The sequence below is a fragment of the Paramormyrops kingsleyae genome, chromosome 20 (assembly GCF_048594095.1).
Source record: "Paramormyrops kingsleyae isolate MSU_618 chromosome 20, PKINGS_0.4, whole genome shotgun sequence".
Lineage (NCBI taxonomy): Eukaryota > Metazoa > Chordata > Actinopteri > Osteoglossiformes > Mormyridae > Paramormyrops > Paramormyrops kingsleyae.
This window is the reverse complement of record NC_132816.1, coordinates 9,310,149-9,329,340: the sequence shown is the minus strand read 5'-3', so window position 1 is coordinate 9,329,340 and position 19,192 is coordinate 9,310,149. Positions and strand designations below refer to the sequence as shown.

Below are 19,192 nucleotides of genomic sequence, written 5' to 3'. Positions count from 1 at the left end.
ATGTGGAGTGACCCAGGAAGACGCTCTGTGATCCAGGAATGTGCAGTGACCTGAGGAGGGGCTACAGTATGTGTCCCAGGAAAGTGCTCTGTGATCTGGGAATGTGGAGTGACCCAGGAAGACGCTCTGTGATCCAGGAATGTGCTGCTACCCGAGGAAGCGATCTGTGACCTGGGGAGGCTCTTTGTGCTCTAGGAAGGTGCTCTGTGACCCAGGGAGGTGCTCTGTAACCTGGGAAGGAGCTCTTTGACTCGGGATTGCATTGTGTCTCAGGGTGGTGCTTTGTGACATGAGAATGCACTATGAATCCAGGAGGCACTCTGTGTCCCAGAGAGGTGCACTGTGTCCCAGGGAGGCGCAGTGACCAGCGGAGGCATTCTTTGACCCATGGAGGTGCTCTGTGACCGGAGGAGGTATATTTATTTTTTCTTGAAAATAAATTACTTTAATAACTTATATATTACTAGATGGAAAGTAGGACAAAATGACATGATTTGTGTTTTGATCTTTATATTTCTTCCAGATACACTGAACATCTGCACATTAACACATTCATTATGAAACATATCAACTACACAGTACCTACACACATAAAGGGAACCTCATTGAAATGTCACAAAATGTAAACAACATTTAAGGTCTGGATCATGTACTGTAAAGCCATATACAGTATTATACACATTTTAAAGAAATTTTAAAAGACAGTTTTACAAAAAATAATACTTTCACCATTCATTTCATGCTTGTTACACAGCTACTGAAGGACAGACAATAATTCAGAACTAATTGAAGGTGTCATCCTGCATACGTAAGGGGGCACCAGATTATTAGTAACACTGGATGTGGGGACAGTTTAACCAGTTTATGATGCATAGTTATCTTGGGTACAGAATTCGGTATCTTTTGGTGTTTGTCTACAGTCACAAGTACAGTGGTACCTCGGTTCTCGAAACTCACTAGAATTCGAATTTCTTGAAAGTCGAACAAACCAGTTTGACCTAGAACTCGATCTGAATATCAGTAGTCGAACCGTGAACGCTGACCTCATATAAATTGTACGCGCCAGGAAATGAGTCATACTACAATGCAATTCTTACTTGAATGCCTTCTTCACAGACTGGATGATTAACCAAATAAAGCAGCGCAACATTACAGTAACTAACAATAAATAAACCACTAACTTACGTGCACTATTCGAGCATTTCTTTAAACTTTAATTTACCAGGTAAATTAACTGAAAACCAGTTCTCACTGCTTTACGTGATATTCGGGAGAAATAGCAGATTACGCATCGGAACGGCCTGGAATACAAACGTCATGCGTGTAACTAAACTCTTCAGCCAATAAGGGCAAAGGTGTGTCGTCACGGAGGCGGTTCCAGTTTGTGCAGCCGGGTGAGAGGTCGCAATGCATCTAACCGTAATGCATTGCGTCAGGATCAGAATGAGATAAGATCTTTATCGTTTTGGAAGCCATTAAGAAAAAAATGCTCTACTTGTTTTATCCTGTTCATTTTGTGTTTAAATGCTAAAAAAAAAAAAAAAAACATATTTAGGTGTAATTTTGGGGGGCCGGGAACCAATTAATTGGTTTCCCATTATTTCTTATGGGAAAAATTCAATCAGAACTTTTTAGGATTCGATCCGGAGTCCGGAACGGATTAAGTTCGAGAACCAAGGTACCACTGTATATGTTATAGGGATAGGAACTTGGTCATCACATTAATACTTTTCTTAATCTAATTTTATAATCAAATGTACTTCTACACATCCGTTGACGTATACTGAAACACATCTAACATAGACTGTAGGTTGCTATTCATTGCTCTTCACCCCCAAAACAACAGTACACATGCCTGAAAAGGCTTCTGAGGTTTTATGTCTCTATGATGAAACTCATTATAGCCCTCAGTTTAATATTTGATAGCACCAAAATACACCTCACAATGATTTCTTATACTGAGTTTTAAACATATAAAAATCACTTTTACTTTTTAAAGGCACTTATCTACTGATGAAAACAGTAGTTTTGGTACAGCAGGTAGGTGAATTTATCTGCCCAAGACACTGCCCCTTAACAGGTCCTGTCAGCCTTCTGTGAAGTGAAACGTAAACTTGAGGTTTTTACTGGCTAGGGAAATACTTTGTGATTTATAATGGCAGCAAACACGGGGAGACCTCTGTCCCGTCAGGAGCCCGACATGGCACATCTGCGTAAAATCGAGGTATTCATCAGCGTGTCCTCCTGTGATGTCGCTGTGCTGCCAGGGACAGACGCTGTAGCACAAGGCCGGAGTCACTACAGGCATTTCCACACAAAAACACTGTGGGAGGGACAGGAGACATGGTAGATTAATAGGAAGCCCATCTTAAGACTCAAGTAACTTCATAATAAAAGTAACTTCATAATAAAAGTAACTTCATAATAAAAGTCCCCATACCTGCAGTCATCACCCCCAGCGCTGATCACATATTTGTCATCGTAGGAGAAACGAACATTGGTCACATGAGCTGAGTGGCCGACGTACCGCTTGTGTTTGGCCTGCAAAGAATAGGAAATGCAGGCACCAATATAAATCCAGCACGTGGCAAACGTGGGCATCAGTATGGCACAGGGCAAACCAGCTGAAGGCACCTACAAACTTCTCAGTGCATGGAAAGTCAAACAGCTTGACGAGGCCGAAGTCGTCTCCCGTGACCACGTTGAGGCCGGAGCAGGAGACGGAGGCGCAGATCACATCGGCCTTTTCCGCATTGTGGGGCCAGATTCCCAGCACATCATCTCCTTGGGTGCTGCAGAGTCCAGTCAAGTCAAGTCAAGACAAAAGGGCTTTCGGGCACAACAGGAGTTTTTTTTACCTAAGACTGAGGGGAGCATTAAAACTGTATAAAACATGCTAAAAGAACCAACTAAATGGGATGTTTCATGAGGAACAGTGACACACAGCCCTCATTCCCAAGCACAGCCAAACTGGCTAAGGAGAGCTTTGCTCGCTCCAGACTGTTAGCTGTACAAGCCATCTGGCTCATTTACCTGGTCCAGGAGGCCCATGTGATTTTGTCTGTAACAGACGGCTCTGATACCACTTTCCCTGTGGGGACCTCATGCACCTGACGCTTGTAGCATCCTGTGGACACCTACAGAGACAGGCACAATGGCTGCAGTCACAAACAGTGACAAACAGTGACTATCGAAGAACCCTGACAGTAAAACTATTAAAAATACTGTTTCACGGAGGTCCAATTGTGTTCATGCTTTAGCATACTTTATAATCCGTGGTGTGCTGTGCTTGTATTATATCAGGATATTTTTTTTCTTATTCATTACAGGTGGTTTATAGGCTGACCATGAGGAAACTGTTATTACTGTGCACCTGTATCATGATATGTGACCCTTCGGATATGTGCCAGATTCCTGCCATCGCATTACTACATATATCCGTTTGTCGATCTATATTTTGGGACAAACACACATGTCAGGTTATATATGTGGCTGCCATCTTGGTGGACTGTGCTTATCAAGTGTCACTCTCACAACAAACCTGGAGGTATCTTCCGTCAGCAGAGAAGTCCATCTGGATGACGAAGCTGGGGATGTCCCTGCAGTAGCCGATGCGGCCGAGCGAGGGGCCAAGCGTCAGGTCATAAAAATCCACCGTGTTCTCCAGCGAGCCCACTGCCAGCAGCTTGCTGTCCGGACCGAACCTGCGAGCGACACGAGAGCTTAGCAACCCGCCTGGTGCCCCTCCCCCGGGGAGACTGGCGGTCTGCCTGCTCACTGGACGTCCTGGATGCAGACACTGCGGTCGCGCTTCTTGCCCCACACAGTGAGCGAGCTGACCGTGAGGACAATGAACTCGCCGTTGTTCATGCCGACAGACACCATCTCGCCGTCTGGGCTGTAGCTCACACATTTGGCTGGGTGGCCAAGGCTCACTTTATTCAGCAGTTTCTGTGAGAACGACAAAGAACAGAGGTGAAACAGTTCTATGTGCTATTTAATCTCACCTGCTAAATTCCCATCTCTGCTCCTTTTGACAGGTCCTGAGCAGACGTCTATAGAGCCAGGGAAACCCTTCTAAAGCCTAGTTCATGCTTCACTTTTCCATGTGTGCTCACAGTCCACACATGATCGTGCACAAGGGCTCTTGTCTACGTCTGTCCATGGGCGCAGATGTTCAGCACATGCCTCACAGCAGTGATACTCCACCAGATCAGCAAAGGGCAGATGTATCGCAAAGCAGTGTTGTGAAACTTTTAGATAGTTGTTACCTGGCTTGGCTACTATTACGGTAATATGGCATATCATGGCATTTTGAAAACCTTGCAACACAATTAGCCTGGACTCTCCCCCTGCACTTGACCATTTTAACTTTTAACTTGGTGTTGTACACCGATGGTTCATCAGTGGTCGAGGGGGGTGTGAGATGTGCTGGATGGACGGTAAACGACAGACAAGCAGACGATTGCGAGCAGCAACACGCCTAGAGGCACATGAGCACAACAAGCTGAGTTAAAAGCACTCAGTGAAGCATGCAAAATTGCAGAAAATCAGTCAGCCGTTGTGTATACAGATTCCAGATACGCCTCCAGTGAGCATGATTTTGGACTTCTGTGCAGAAAATGTGTCCTAACTGCAGCCGGGACACCAGTGAAAAATGAACAATTGCTGGACTTGATGCAATCCAACTCCCTGCTGGGCCAACAGTCATGAAGTGCAAAGGTCACACTAAAGCGGACACAATGGAAAGTCAAGGAAACGCACTCACAGATGAAGCCGCTAATTATAACCGCTAGTTATATCATGATCGGTCATGTACTTATTGTAAGCAGTTATTAATGATGATTCAATGTGTTTTGTTTTCCATAGAATCATAGAGGGTACTGAAGGGTTTCCCTAGTTAATTTTTGGTTATTTAATTATTTTCATTTAGTTCACTCATTTATAGCTTTCATATTTCTTATATTTCTTTCTGTCCTTGCTACTTGCTCATTATGTTCTTTGCCTATCTCATACAATGCATTCTCACCAAGGCTCTAGGAGTCTGTACGGAGACCACAGATAAACGGCCTGCTTCCCTCAGAGGGGGCCGAGACAGACCCAGACAGACACTGAACCAGCCGTGTGAAACATCTTCCTGTAACATCTTCATTCTGTCTTAACCTCCTTAAGCTAAAGGAACTTGCCTCATCATTCGACTCTAATGGAACCTGAGGTTTCACTGAAGAAATCTATCAATGTGGACAATAAGCACACACAGAAAAGTGAAGCATAATTTGTCTTAAATGACGGCAAGCCAATTTTTGCCATATTCAGAATTTACGACCTTTCAGTACAGGGTCTCAGAGATGATGCAGTACTATCTGCACCCATGGGCCAACTGAAGATGTGCTAACCTGTTAGCGTACACATTTGAGAAGCGCTCACCTTGTCAGCCAGGTCCCAGATGCGGATGGTCCCGTCATCGCTGGCTGAGATGAACATGTCTTTGGAAGGGTGGGCGGCGAGACCCCATATCCTTCCCTCCGTGTGTCCATTGGTCATGAGGTTACAGGCTGCGTTCTTCTCTCCAATTTCCATGATCTCTCCATCCTTTGTTCCTACTAGTATCTTCCCCTTGTTCAGGTGAAAAGCGAAAAAAAAAGAAATGTAAACAAAACATACCAAAACGCCTCCAACTCATCCATCCATTCACCCAGTACAGGGTCATCATGGTATGGATGACTTAGGCTTAAATTTAAACAGGAGCAGGATGGAAAATGCGTGTCATTTTCAAGACTACAGATATCTCTCAGACTTTTTTTCATAATAATTATACTATAGGAGTTTAGGTGCAGAGACAAACTGAGCCAAGACCCTCTGCCCTTATTGTCACATGTAAAACAAAAAACAACTTTGATAAACTTGCCACATGGGTTAGATGCACACTGCAAAATCATATCACCCGACTCCTTAAAAGGCAAGACTATGTATGTGATTTACATACACAGTTTGACCAGTCAGTAGATTTTGCCATCTGCGGTCATTATTTCTTTATTTTAAGGTTCTGTTTTCCTTAAAATGCCATTAGAATTGCCCTTAACCAGATTTGGAACAAATAAAAGGCAACAAACTGTATGAACTGCAAACTAAACAAAAGTCTGTCGTAGGGCATGACACTAGTTATACACCTGCAGTAATGCTTGTTACTATGTTTTTTCTCTGACTACCTCACCACTCATTTGCGGTGAAGTTTATATAACAAGAAGTCTGTACACATCATTTATAATCACCCAGCCCTATCTCAATGGTAAATATTGGCAACTAGGGAATTTTCCAGGTGGCAATCGGGTTTGCATCCATCCGACGGCCCATTATGGACCAAACTGCATTTCCCTGCCACAGTTCCACAGCCCAATAGAGGCTGCTTGCGGTCTGCTACTGGGCTGCGGACCGCTGTTTAAGAAACACTAATATAGAACAACCCCTACACATGATCTCTGAGAATTCACTAAACCAATGAGTCGCAATGTCAAGGGGATTGTACCATGCAACCGGAACGGGAGGAGGCAAGGAAAGGAAACCAGTGCAGGGCCAATGCCCCTTGCTGACTAGGCATAGTGAGCAGGTTTCAAGGTGTCCATCGAAACATGCAGGGGTGCACGTACTGTATAGCAAGGATAGGCAGCCTTCTGGGGCCCCAGAAATCTAGGGACCCCGTGAAGACAGAATGTCCAGTAGTTACATTTAAGGATATAACATAATATGATCATGATTTCAATGTGTTTGTTAACTGCATTTTTAGCAACAATTTTAAGAAAAGGCAAAGCTGCACTGGAGTCTACTGATTGTTCCCTGTCAAGCAAACTGGCACAAAGTAGCCTAAGAAGAAGAAAACGGCACAAAGATACAAAGCTAACATTACATCTCCCTTGTCTGATACTGTCTCATTAGAATGTTAGACAACTTGTTAACAGAGAGAATGCAATTAAATAAACATATGCAACTTGGATGCCGGTTGAATGTCAGACTCATTCCCAGTGGGTGCTGGACTCCGTGAGGGCTGCTTTTTGTCAACGATTCTGTTCCTAACTTTTATGAACAGAATTTCCAGGTACAGCCAATTGGGCAAGGATGTCCATTATGCTGACCTCAGGATTACATCTTTTCGCAGATTGTCTTCATTGAACTGTGACCTCCAGCGTACACTGGGGTTACAGCTCAATGAAGTCTGAGGTAGCCGGGATGAGTATCAGCACCTTCAAGTCTGAGGTCATGGTTCTCAACTGGAAAAGTGTGGATTGCCCCCTCCAGGTTGGGGATGAGTTTCTGCCTCAAACAGAGGATAGGTATCTTGGGATCTTGTTCACGTGTGAGGGAAGAAGCGGACCAGTGCATGTGGACATTTTACCAGTTAGAGAGACCTGAGCCAAAAGGTAAAGCGATCGATTTCCCAGTACCTTGGTGGAAATGAGTTTCATTCACAGGGTGTCTGAGCTCAGCCTCAGAAATGAGAGTGAGAAGCTTAGACATCCTGGAGGAGCTCAAATTAAAGCTGCTGCTCCTTCTCATCAAAAGGAGCCAGCTGAGATGGTTCAGGCATCTATCTAGTGACTCCCCAGGGAGGTGCTTCAGGCATGTCCAACTGGAGACCAGAGAGATTCTCTCTCTCGGGTGGCCCAGGAACACCTTGGCGGGGAACAGGAATCACAACTGGCCTTTGCGGCTCCTCACCTTCCCCCGGCACACAGACCTCACGTTCTCCACCGGCTGGCCCGTCTCCAGCTGGAAGGCCCTGCAACGCTTCAGCTCCTGGTCCCACAGCTTCACCGCCCCACCCTCCTTAGTGCTACAATGTCCGCCAAACACACACAGACACTCAGAGTGATTACAGGGGAACCCGGTCACCTGAGACGAGAGACAACCCTTAACCTCAACCAGTATCAATTACATTACAACAAACTCTTGGTCCATCTATTTTCCATGATGGCTGGAGCCTGGCTCAGGAAAATGAAGACCAGGGGTACTCTGGTTGGGATTCCAGTCTATCCCTGGGCACACATTAACACTATGAGTAATTTAGAAACACAAATATTACTAAACTGGAATGTAAGAAGAAAGCAGGGAACATAGAGAAAACCCAGAGAATAGGAGGAAAAACATAAATCCCACAGAGAGTGGGTGGGCTAGAAAACAATCTCACAGGCCTGAAGGTAGCCATAGCTGTACCCACTATAGCAAAACACCGCCCAAAAACAGGCGATTTCTCTTTCATGGTTACTGTTATTATATTTCGGCTTGAGAATAAGGAGCATGGCCTGTGCCCGTCTCCCAAAGCATTGTGGGTACTCACGGCCTCTCCTTGCCCCCGGTGACGATGAGCCCGTCCCTCAGCGTGGTGTACATGCTGACCACCGGCCCAGTGTGCGCCTTGGCCACGACTCGCGCCAGCAGGTGCTCACGCCACACGTACACGTCGCCGTTAATGGCACCCGTGAATGTGAGGTTATTCTGTGAACGGAGAGGAACAGCGGCCATTAACGGAACAGAGGAAATACGTGTCGATGCAAATAAGTGTTAATAAGGGAAAATAAGGGAAAAATATTTTTAAATGAACAGTAATGGAGTTTCAATAGTGTCATGGTACGAAACAGTTACAGCTAGTCTGCAAACATATGATACAGTTAAAGTGAGACATACTTTATTGATCCTGGGGGGGGGGGGGGGTAATTCTTTGGGGGATGGGAGACGGAGGTCAACACTGACATCACAAATCAGCAGGGGGAATGATTACTAAAGAAAGACCCCTTTGGCATCAGGGTTTAGATTACAGATAGAACATACAGCTACTGTATGTGGGCCGTTGAGTCTGTATAAGGACGAGTTGGGTGTGATTAAGCTAAAGACAGGCCTTTGCAGGAGAGGGGATTGAGAAACGGCTGAACTGCGCAGGTGGACCCGTCAGCCAGCTATGGCCGCATACTCACAGCACCAAAGGCCACTGACAGCATGGTCTGCATCTTGCCATTCTCCAGGCAGCCAAAGACGCCCTTCTTGTAGATCAGAGACCCTCCCGCCAAGGTCCAGAACTTGATGTGCCGGATCCCCACGGACACAAACTGCGTGTCGGAATCAGGCCTGAACTCCACCACAAAGATTCTGTCGACGTGGCCAGCTTTGCTGGTGACTCTGGCTCCTAATGTTTGCAAAGGACACACACTGGACCCCACCATGCGGCACATGTGACAGTTACCATTAAACAATCCAGTTTAACCTAATCTAATCTAACAGAGGTGCATATGCAAGGAAGCCTGAACCCTTTTTGGGGCCCTAAGCAAAATCTGATTAATTGAGTTGTCATTTTGTCATCTCCATTCTCATTCTGACAGACATAGGGTGCCCCCCGGTGGCCGCTAGGCCCTAAGCAGCCTCTTAGTTCGCTTATACCTTGGGCCGGCCCAATGTAAGCAGCGTAAATAACATTCACATTCCAAGTTATTTTACATCCACATTCGTAGAGCCATTATCAGCTCCAGACACAGCCCCCGCCAACCCCACCCTCACCTTCCTGCCACCGCCACACTGTGATGGTGTGTTCAGGCTCCACCCCCACGGACAGCAGCAGCTTCCCCGTGGCACTGAAGCTGACATAGCTGACGGCCTTGCCATGCGGACAGCGCAGGATTGACAGGGTCTCCTTGGTGGCGGCGTCCCACACATGGATGGATGGGGTGGTGCCTGCAGAAAGGGCACAGCTGAAGTCACGCGTCTCACAGCGCGGGGCCCGCCTGCCCCGTCTGCCCCGCCTGCCCCGTCTTCCCCGTCTGCCCCATCTGCCCCGTCTGCCCCGCCTGTCCAGCCTTACCATGCTGCTTAAACACACCCTCAGGTACATCACAGAGCACCATTGTCACCCGAGGACCGCAGAAGGGCTTAAAGCTAACAGCAATGTTAGAAAAAAGATTCTGCCTGTGGTTTCGAAGTTAAGAAGTTAGCTGTGAGACTGACTCCTCTGGCGACTTAAGAAATCTAATTATAAACAGAAAGCCTTAAGACCAGCCTGTTTATTTGGACGTCCTTTAACATTCTTGGGCAGAGCTGGTGCACGGAAAGGAGCATTAGGTGGCTGACAGTCTCACATTTATGATGCAAATCTACATGGTTTCCTGCTCCGGTGTCAGAATGTCACTCACTCCAGCTTGGATGTGTCTTTCGAACTGACCGCCTATGAACATGACATGGCATCTGGGGACAACACAGACATGGGACGACCGTAGCTGTCCCTTACCTGGTGGCTCTGGGGCATCACCTGTGATGTGAGAGCGATGGTATGAAGGAGCGTCAAGACAGAAACAGCCGGCATGAGTTATTCGGTTTTTAATGCTGAGGTATGTGACGTCAGCACTAAAAAGAGGCCAACATGCACGAGCAAAGTAAATCAGATAAAACTAACAGAAGCTAGTCCTGCTAAGTGCAACAATGCAGAGTGTAAAAGCACAATATGTTATAAAAACTCGATTCAAGGGCCTGAGTCTTTTGGTTCAGTCATGCTAAAGGAAAGTCCTTTTATCAGGTGAAGCTACATTTAGATTCACAGTTGAGTGAAATTTGGTGCTAATTTTGCCACACAGCTGCTATGAAACTGGAACACAGGATAGTGGGTTATGGTTGTTTGAGTGAAAGTCACACAAAACAAAACTAAAAATAGGCTTTGTATTATGGTTACAGAAAAAAATAAATCATGATAATGTAATGCCATGTTCTGAAGAAAGATTACCCCCAAATATTACTTTTATATTAATATCAGACAAAGCATTTGCAGATACGTGAACTTGCACCTTTCTCTACAAAAGTCCATTTTATAAATTCTACTAAGTAAAGATTTGAGCAATATAAAAAAGCAGAGAGATCCTTCCTGACAGATTCAATCAAGGCATCACAACACTAGTAACTTGTTTATAAATGTGTTCATATTCATAACAGCCTAATAAAGATCAGAGACACACATGCAAAAGCATTGCTGGTGGTTTCATGAATGGCTTCCAATGGCACTGGTTTTGTTTCCCAGACTAATAACAAACAAAGCTAAGTGTGTTCTCACCTATCTGTCCAGTGGCTATAATGTTCTGAAACTTGGGATGCTGGTTCACAGTCAGGCAAAGGATGTCGTCTGTATGCTCCAGGTAGAAGCTCTGAGCCGCTGAGAGGAGACACACAGCAGTTAGACGGCAGGGTGAAGCAGCCTCAGCGTCTCCGCCTGCCGGACATCGTGCTCGGGTGTGGAGATGCCAGCGGGCCAGGCGGGCAGCACCTGTACTGAGGTTCTGTACCACAGCCACCGCGGCCATGTGGAAGATGATGTCAGCGCCGTCGTTCAGGTAGTGAAGGTTATTTCGGCAGTCGAATCCCCTGTATCCAAACACGTGCTCCAGCTCCAGATCCTGCAAGAAAAGGATGTTGGAGCTCAGATGGGGCAAAAGCAGGTTTGATTGTTCCCATAATGCCAATCGATCCGTAAACATCCAGTAGCCACACTGGCTGATGATGCCAGCAGCACAAACCTCCACCAGCCTTTTCTTCTTGGTAACATTGTTCTTCTGCAGTTTATCAGGCAGCGGGGTGGCTCTGCTGACAGGAAGCCTGCAGCAATAAATTATAATTATAATAATAAAAAATTATACATTATTTTTTTTTCCCATTAAAATCTCAAAGTGCTACAGAGTAAGACACATAAAAACAACAAAAGAAAAAAAAAAAGAAACATTTTAAAAAGTATAGCATAGTAATTGGCATCGGGTGTCTCCTCTGCACTGGGGCTTCATAATGTTCCCCTGCTAGCATGGTCTGTTCCCCTTGGGGTTCAGGTAAGACATCATATTGGAATACTGTAAATGGTACAGATCGAATGACGGAATAGGAACGTGTTTTACAAATAGACACTGATGCCATTCAGCACGACATCCTGCTGTATTTGTGCTTCCTGGAAAAAGAACCAAACCTAATGTTCTAGCTGGCAACAGAAAGAATGTATCAGCTTACCAGGACTGGGTTTTTGGACTCTGAAGATGTGTATGGGATAAAATACTCATTACCCTTGAGAACTCTGCCCTGATAACATTTATCTTCACTAGAAATTTGGCAGTATTTGCTGAAGAATTTAATTTAGGTAAACTGAAAATGAAATAAAGATGAACACAGAAGGAAGGAGAAATTATATATAGTTTATGTGTCATGACCTGCTCGTCCGATCCTCCTGTGTGCCACGCCCCCCTAGTTACCTCGTGTTAATTCCCAATTGTGATCACCTGTTGCCTGCTATTTTCGGCTTGTCCTGTGTATTTAGTCCAGGTCTGTCATTGATGTGAATTTGCCATGTGCTCCTCTGTCGTCGTCAAACCTGAATAAACCCCGTTTTGATCGTGTTCACGGCTCTCTCGCCTGTTTCCCCGCTCGCCGGCACGCAGTCATCACATTATGCCCTCATTAATGTTATATGGCCTTATTAAACTTTCACCAGGATGAAAGTTTGATGAAAGGGGGGGAGTATTTCATAAAATGAAGAAAGAAATCACTTCTGCTATGGGCTGAGACATACTTTATACAAACTTTGTTGATTTTGGAATTACATTTCCTAGCAGGCTATGTGCCTTCATCCCTGGCTGTCTTTGGTTAAACAGGTGTTTTTTTTTATCTGATTCAGTTATTAGGAAAGTTCACACCTCAATAAGGTTAGTGTCTATATACAGTCAGGACCATAAATATTTGGACAGAGACAAAGTTTTTCTTTTTTTAGGTTCTGTACATTACCACAATAAATTTTAAAAGAAACAAGCCAGATGCAGTTGAAGTGCAGACTTTCAGCCTTAATTCAGTGGGTAGAACAAAAACAAACTGTGGGAAACTAAAGTAATTTTTCTACACAATCCCCTCCTTTCAGGGGCTCATAAGTAACTGGACAAATTATTATAACTGCAAATAAAATGTTCAATTCTAATACTTAGTTGAAACCCCTTTGCAGACAATGACTGCCTGAAGTGTTGAACTCATGGACATGAGCAGACGCTGGGTTTCCTCCTTTTTAATGCTCTGCCAGGCCTTTACTGCAGCAGCTTTCAGTTGCTGTTTGTTTGAGGGTCTTTCTGTCTGTAGTTTAGTCTTTAGCAAGTGAAATGCATGTTCAATGAGGTTGAGATCAGGTGACTGACTTGGCCAATCGAGAATATTCCACTTCTTTGCTTTATTAAAGTCCTGGGTTGCTTTTGCTGTGTCTTTTGGGTCATTGTCCATCTGTATTATTAATGAATTTAGCTGCATTTGGCTGGATTTGAGCAGACATGATGTCTCTGATGTCTCGCATGGGACACGTGCGTGTCTGAGGTGACACTACATGCTTGTGCTAATTGTGTTCTCATACTGAATGTTTCCACATTCGCATCATTGGTAAGCTCTTTATAACAATGAGCACTGACAGTGCCAGTCAGGTACCTCTCCTCCAGTATCACATCCCGCTGCTGCTGGGGTGGCTTGACGCCACACATCTCCCGGACGCTGGCCGCAGACACCTTGGGGGTGTAGGCGGGGCTTCTCTCGCGGGCCACGTCACTGTCATACCCTGTGGAGACCGCGGTCAGGCCCAAGGCAAAGGTCGGAAGAGAGGCGGCGCCCCGCCACGCTGGCACACTCACCCCCATCCTCTTCTGCGTCTGCGTCCGACTCCTCGCTGTCCACTGGCTTGTTCTCCCAGTTCCCAGAAGGCTCCCGGGCCCAGATCATGAGGGCTGTGTCGGACCCGCCCACGGTCAGCAGTGAGGTGTCGTCATGTGACCAGCGCACGTTGGTCACATGGGCGCTGTGAGCTATGTACTTCTTAAACTTGGCAGACTGACCCTGGAAGGAAGGTCACAGCAGACCAGTGAAAACAGACCCATAAAGCAGTGATTCTCAAAGTGTGTGGTGTACCCCCCCCACCCCCCCCCCCATGGGACTGTAGTGTGCTAAAATGTGTAGGGAAATAGCATGCAAGCAGAGCGCAGCGATGAGAATTTCTGCTTGGCCAAAATCCTTCCGTGCTCGCTGCTGTTCCACTCTGCTCACATGCTCTCAGCGGAACCAAAGCTTAATATATGTTTTTCAATTAGGAGAAACAGCAAACAGTGCCTTTGGGTTTTTTTTCGTTCAGACAACGAAACAAACATGAAGTATAACATGGACATATATATGACTGATCTAAAAAATTGTACAGGTAGGGTGGGTACATGGGGGGGGGTGATGAAAGGTCACCTGCTTCCAAATGTGGGCATGACAGAAAAAATCGGAGAAACACTGCGTTAAAAAGTCAGAGAAACACTGCGTTAAAAAGTCGGAGAAACACTGCGTTAAAAAGCCGGAGAAACACTGCGTTAAAAAGTCAGAGAAACACTGCGTTAAAAAGTCGGAGAAACACTGCGTTAAAAAGCCGGAGAAACACTGCCTTAAAAAGTCAGAGAAACACTGCCTTAAAAAGTCAGAGAAACACTGCGTTAAAAAGCCGGAGAAACACTGCCTTAAAAAGTCAGAGAAACACTGCCTTAAAAAGCCAGAGAAACACTGCGTTAAAAAGCCGGAGAAACACTGCCTTAAAAAGTCAGAGAAACACTGCGTTAAAAAGTCAGAGAAACACTGCGTTAAAAAGCCGGAGAAACACTGCCTTAAAAAGTCAGAGAAACACTGCCTTAAAAAGTCAGCGAAACACTGCCTTAAAAAGCCGGAGAAACACTGCCTTAAAAAGTCAGAGAAACACTGCCTTAAAAAGCCGGAGAAACACTGCCTTAAAAAGCCTGAAGCAAGGAAGGGTTGAATAGTGCTCTTACAATGAGTTACAATTACATAGATGCTCAAAGAAAGTCTTGGGATGCTTGCTTAATTAATTCAGTAAAATTATATCAAATTCATTGGTTTTAAAACAAAAAATGTTACTTTATTAATTTGTTTACAAAGAGATATATATTACATTAGGTTAGGTTCCTCCCAAGATCACTTAACGTTAATAAAAGTTACACTGTTTCCACTGTAGCTTCCTTGTAGTAAAGGAGCAGGTTATACATTTATGTTTTTTTATTATGTGCACCTCCTTGCAGCAAGAAAGAGCTTTTAGGTGATAAGCAGCCATGAGAGCAAAGCCACTGCATTGCTGCCCATGAGGTTACAGCAGATTAGCCAGCATCAAAGCCCCCCTCCCCCATGACCCAGAAGCATGCAGAAATGCTGACACCTTGGCTGGGTATGCAAACAGCTTCACGAAGCCAAAGTCGTCGCCGGTAGCAAGCAGCTTTTTATCTTTGGTGAGGGATGTGGCGTTGATGTCACAGTGAATGGACCAGATGCCCTCGCACGAGGGCCCCAGCACGGAGGTCCAGGTCGCCCATTCGATTTTCTCTATCTGAGGGAAATGTCATATGCAGCATACAATGCATTGATAAAGCATTATAAACATGGCTATGAATATATTCATAATAAGGCATATAAAAAGGCATTATAGTCATGCTTCTTATGCATTATGAATGCTTTATGAAGCTGCAACGCACTATAGGTACCTTCATTATGCAGTTTAAAGCATCCTTAATTCTAGTACCGACCATTGTAATGTATTATGAAGGTGTCTATAGTGCATTATACGTAGATGAGAGCTTTAAAGTGTAAAATGTTACTGAACATTCCTTAATGATAAGTTATCCAGGTTTCATTACTGACTCCATGTCATACCTCAGGAGATGGGAGTGTCTGTCTTTTCCCTCTGGGGCCTTCGAAGAATAGCAGTTCTTTGGCACCTGAATTAACTTGCAGCAATTTTCCTGAATTTATGGAAATACAACAACCCTAAAACAGTGATAACCATTAACCAAAGATTTCCGTCTCAAACCACAGAAAGGGCCTTGATTTGGTTAAAGAACCCAACCGTGTAACTGGATATCAACTGGAAGTGAGTTCATACTATGTATGTATTTCACATCTTCATCATTCTGGGGCCAGCTGCACATGCAAAATATGTCCCAAACAGACTTAACAATATTCAAGAAATTGTACAGTATTCTGTTTAAAAGCAGCTCTTCCGTGTTTGGTAACAGTAAAATAGTAGATATCTAAAAATAAAAAATGCAGTGAACAGTAGGGGTGTAACAAATCATTGATTTTAATTGATATATTGATTGTTAAGGCCATTATATGATTTAATAGATTCATGCCATTAAATTATGACGATAACCCGAAAGGCTGCTGGAAAAAAAAATCTCACGAAGCAATTCAGAGACTAACCGTAGTAGAGACCAATATATTACAGTATATTTTATGGAGTATAGTACAAGTATGTTCCTATTGTCAAGTCCTGTCTGTCACGTTTGCCTGACCCTCCTGTTAGCCGCGCCCGACGCCCCTTCGCTCTGCCTCGCCTTTCTTCCCGTGTTAATAACTTCCAGCTGTGTCTTGTTAACTCCTGGTTGGTTAAGTATTTACAGTAAGTGTCTTCCTGTGCCGTTTGCCCCCAGTCTGTCATTACAGTTGCTACCTGGTGTCATTCATGTCTTGCCCTCTTGGTTTTACCCCGTTTCGAATCCCTTGCGATTCTGTTTCCTTTGTGTTTGGTTCTGTTTCCTTTAATAAGACCCTGTTACCCATTGGTCACCCTCGCTCTCGCTCCCTTCATTCTGCCGGTGCATGACGCCTTTATTTTCTGAGAGTAAGCTATACATTTTTGCTGTTAAAATATGAGTACAAGGCAATGTTTCTTGTCAGACATTTTTGTGTTTTTGAAACATTTTCGAACATTTCTATTTTCTACATTATCCATTCAGCATCACGATCATGGTTTCGATATATTACAAGGTTGGCATAAGAAATTAAATGGGACTTTTTTTGGAAGTTATGTGAAAGCCAGTAGATGACACATAAAGTAAAGTGAGTCATAAATGCATAAAATATATGTACGGTGCTGGTTTAGAAGACGCCAAGTGTTTACGGTAGCCTCTCGTGACAGTCTCGCCGTGTCTGTTTACGGCAGCCTCTCGTGACAGTCTCGCCGTGTCTGTTTACGGCAGCCTCTCGTGACAGTCTCGCCGTGTCTGTTTACGGCAGCCTCTCGTGACAGTCTCGCCGTGTCTGTTTACGGCAGCCTCTCGTGATAATCTCGCCGTGTCTGTTTACGGCAGCCTCTCGTAATAATCTCGCCGTGTCTGTTTACGGCAGCCTCTCGTAATAATCTCGCCGTGTCTGTTTACGGCAGCCTCTCGTAATAATCTCGCCGTGTCTGTTTACGGCAGCCTCTCGTAATAATCTCGCCGTGTCTGTTTACGGCAGCCTCTCGTAATAATCTCGCCGTGTCTGTTTACGGGCAGCCTCTCGTAATAATCTCGCCGTGTCTGTTTACGGCAGCCTCTCGTAATAATCTCGCCGTGTCTGTTTACGGCAGCCTCTCGTGATAATCTCGCCGTGTCTGTTTACGGCAGCCTCTCGTAATAATCTCGCCGTGTCTGTTTACGGCAGCCTCTCGTAATAATCTCGCCGTGTCTGTTTACGGCAGCCTCTCGTAATAATCTCGCCGTGTCTGTTTACGGCAGCCTCTCGTAATAATCTCGCCGTGTCTGTTTACGGGCAGCCTCTCGTGATAATCTCGCCGTGTCTGTTTACGGCAGTCTCTCGTGATAATCTCGCCGTGTCTGTTTACGGCAGCCTCTCGTAATAATCTCGCCGTGTCTGTTTACGGCAGCCTCTCGTGATAATCTCGCCGTGTCTGTTTACGGCAGTCTCTCGTGATAATCTCGCCGTGTCTGTTTACGGTAGCCTCTCGTGATAATCTCGCCGTGTCTGTTTACGGCAGTCTCTCGTGATAATCTCGCCGTGTCTGTTTACGGCAGTCTCTCGTGATAATCTCGCCGTGTCTGTTTACGGTAGCCTCTCGTGATAATCTCGCCGTGTCCTCACAGTGATCTTTATCTCATGTTTCTTGTATCTTTTTGTGCCACATGCCAAAGGGACCAGAAATATCTACATATTTTTTCCAGACCACAGGCAGCTTGCACCCCTAACCTCTGCAATGTGGAAAAGGTTTTTTTGTTAAAACGTTTTTTTGAATTCAAATAAATTTCACTAAAATCAACTTGTTTCACTGTGTTGGTCATGTGTTACTGAATCGAATCGCATCGGCGTAACATTTCACATACTGCCATGTTACCGAATTGCTGCCTTGCTAAATTGAAACCGACAAAGCTTACGATTTACACCCCCGGTGAACAAGCTTTGTTGCTAGGCTACTAGTGACATGTAGCATGTATGTCTGCTTGTGTCAGCAAAGGGCTGCATAAATCCCTAAACCACAAAGCACAAATTCACCTTAAGATGTTACTTAACATTCAAGAACAGTCACGAGCGGAGAGGAAGTCCTACCCCGGACGTCCCAGTCAATATGGCGAATGTAGCTGGAGGCCCCTTTGCAGATGCCCACTCTCTTGCTGGTCAGAACATTGTAGATATCCACAAAGGAGTCATGGGAAGCCACTGCAAGGTATTTTCCAGAACCTGAAGCAACACAGGGATAGTGAAAGATCACAAGCATGTGATCATTGCTGATGACACACGTACCGTAGTAACAGCAGCTTAATGGGAATGATGATGACACACATTTCATCTAGAGCTTACAGAATTCTGTACCTTTAAAACACCCCACTCACTTATTTTCAGGCCATTTTCTATCATGAGATGAATGCTTAACTACAGAATCTCAGTCAGATTGAGATTTGTTTTTGTCATGAAAGTAGGATGACGGGTACCTTCTGAGAACCTGATATCGGAGATCATCTCCCGTCTGTGGTGGAACGTGACCATGTCCTCCAGGGTATCGGCGTTTACCACTAGGAAACTGCCATCGTTGAGGCCCACCGCTAAGACTTTGCCTTCTGGGGAATAGGCACAGCACCTTCCTCCTGGAAAACACACACACACACATGTCATAAATCAACACACACATTATACACACACAACCATACACCAACATAAATACAGTACCTTGATATACAGTACAGTATGCTGCCAGTATATTTGCACTATTTCTTATAGTCCATAGTCTGTAGTCCATTGTTGTATAACGTATATTGTATTGTTACAGCCTACCAGATGTGCTCCCCTCCTAAAAGTCTTTTTAGATAATTTTATCATATACCCCCCCACGCCCATAATCATCCTCATT

General features: G+C 44.9%; 1 protein-coding gene across 5 annotated transcripts in view; it reads right to left on the bottom strand.

The window, feature by feature from the left end:
- Positions 1–493: 493 nt before the first annotated feature.
- The window catches only part of LOC111850769 (echinoderm microtubule-associated protein-like 6), a 52,217-nt gene continuing 33,518 nt past the window's right edge, over positions 494–19,192 (bottom strand). For 2 of the 5 annotated variants that reach the window (XM_072703734.1, XM_072703735.1), the window contains exons 22-42: positions 18,777–18,929; positions 18,394–18,525; positions 15,721–15,809; positions 15,230–15,397; positions 13,665–13,866; positions 13,465–13,591; positions 11,541–11,619; positions 11,291–11,420; positions 11,081–11,179; positions 10,268–10,288; positions 9,544–9,717; positions 8,967–9,175; positions 8,333–8,490; positions 7,714–7,828; positions 5,428–5,616; positions 3,779–3,951; positions 3,542–3,704; positions 3,034–3,137; positions 2,639–2,792; positions 2,441–2,541; positions 494–2,323 (exon numbers count right to left, since the gene is read on the bottom strand). In XM_072703734.1, the coding sequence (XP_072559835.1) occupies positions 2,299–2,323; positions 2,441–2,541; positions 2,639–2,792; positions 3,034–3,137; positions 3,542–3,704; positions 3,779–3,951; positions 5,428–5,616; positions 7,714–7,828; positions 8,333–8,490; positions 8,967–9,175; positions 9,544–9,717; positions 10,268–10,288; positions 11,081–11,179; positions 11,291–11,420; positions 11,541–11,619; positions 13,465–13,591; positions 13,665–13,866; positions 15,230–15,397; positions 15,721–15,809; positions 18,394–18,525; positions 18,777–18,929 (2,765 nt within the window). In that variant the 3' untranslated portion in view covers positions 494–2,298. Of the gene's footprint in view, positions 2,324–2,440; positions 2,542–2,638; positions 2,793–3,033; positions 3,138–3,541; positions 3,705–3,778; positions 3,952–5,427; positions 5,617–7,713; positions 7,829–8,332; positions 8,491–8,966; positions 9,176–9,543; positions 9,718–10,267; positions 10,289–11,080; positions 11,180–11,290; positions 11,421–11,540; positions 11,620–13,464; positions 13,592–13,664; positions 13,867–15,229; positions 15,398–15,720; positions 15,810–18,393; positions 18,526–18,776; positions 18,930–19,192 lie in introns of those variants that run through there. The other 3 variants (XM_072703736.1, XM_072703737.1, XM_072703738.1) reach the window with 3 other exon arrangements.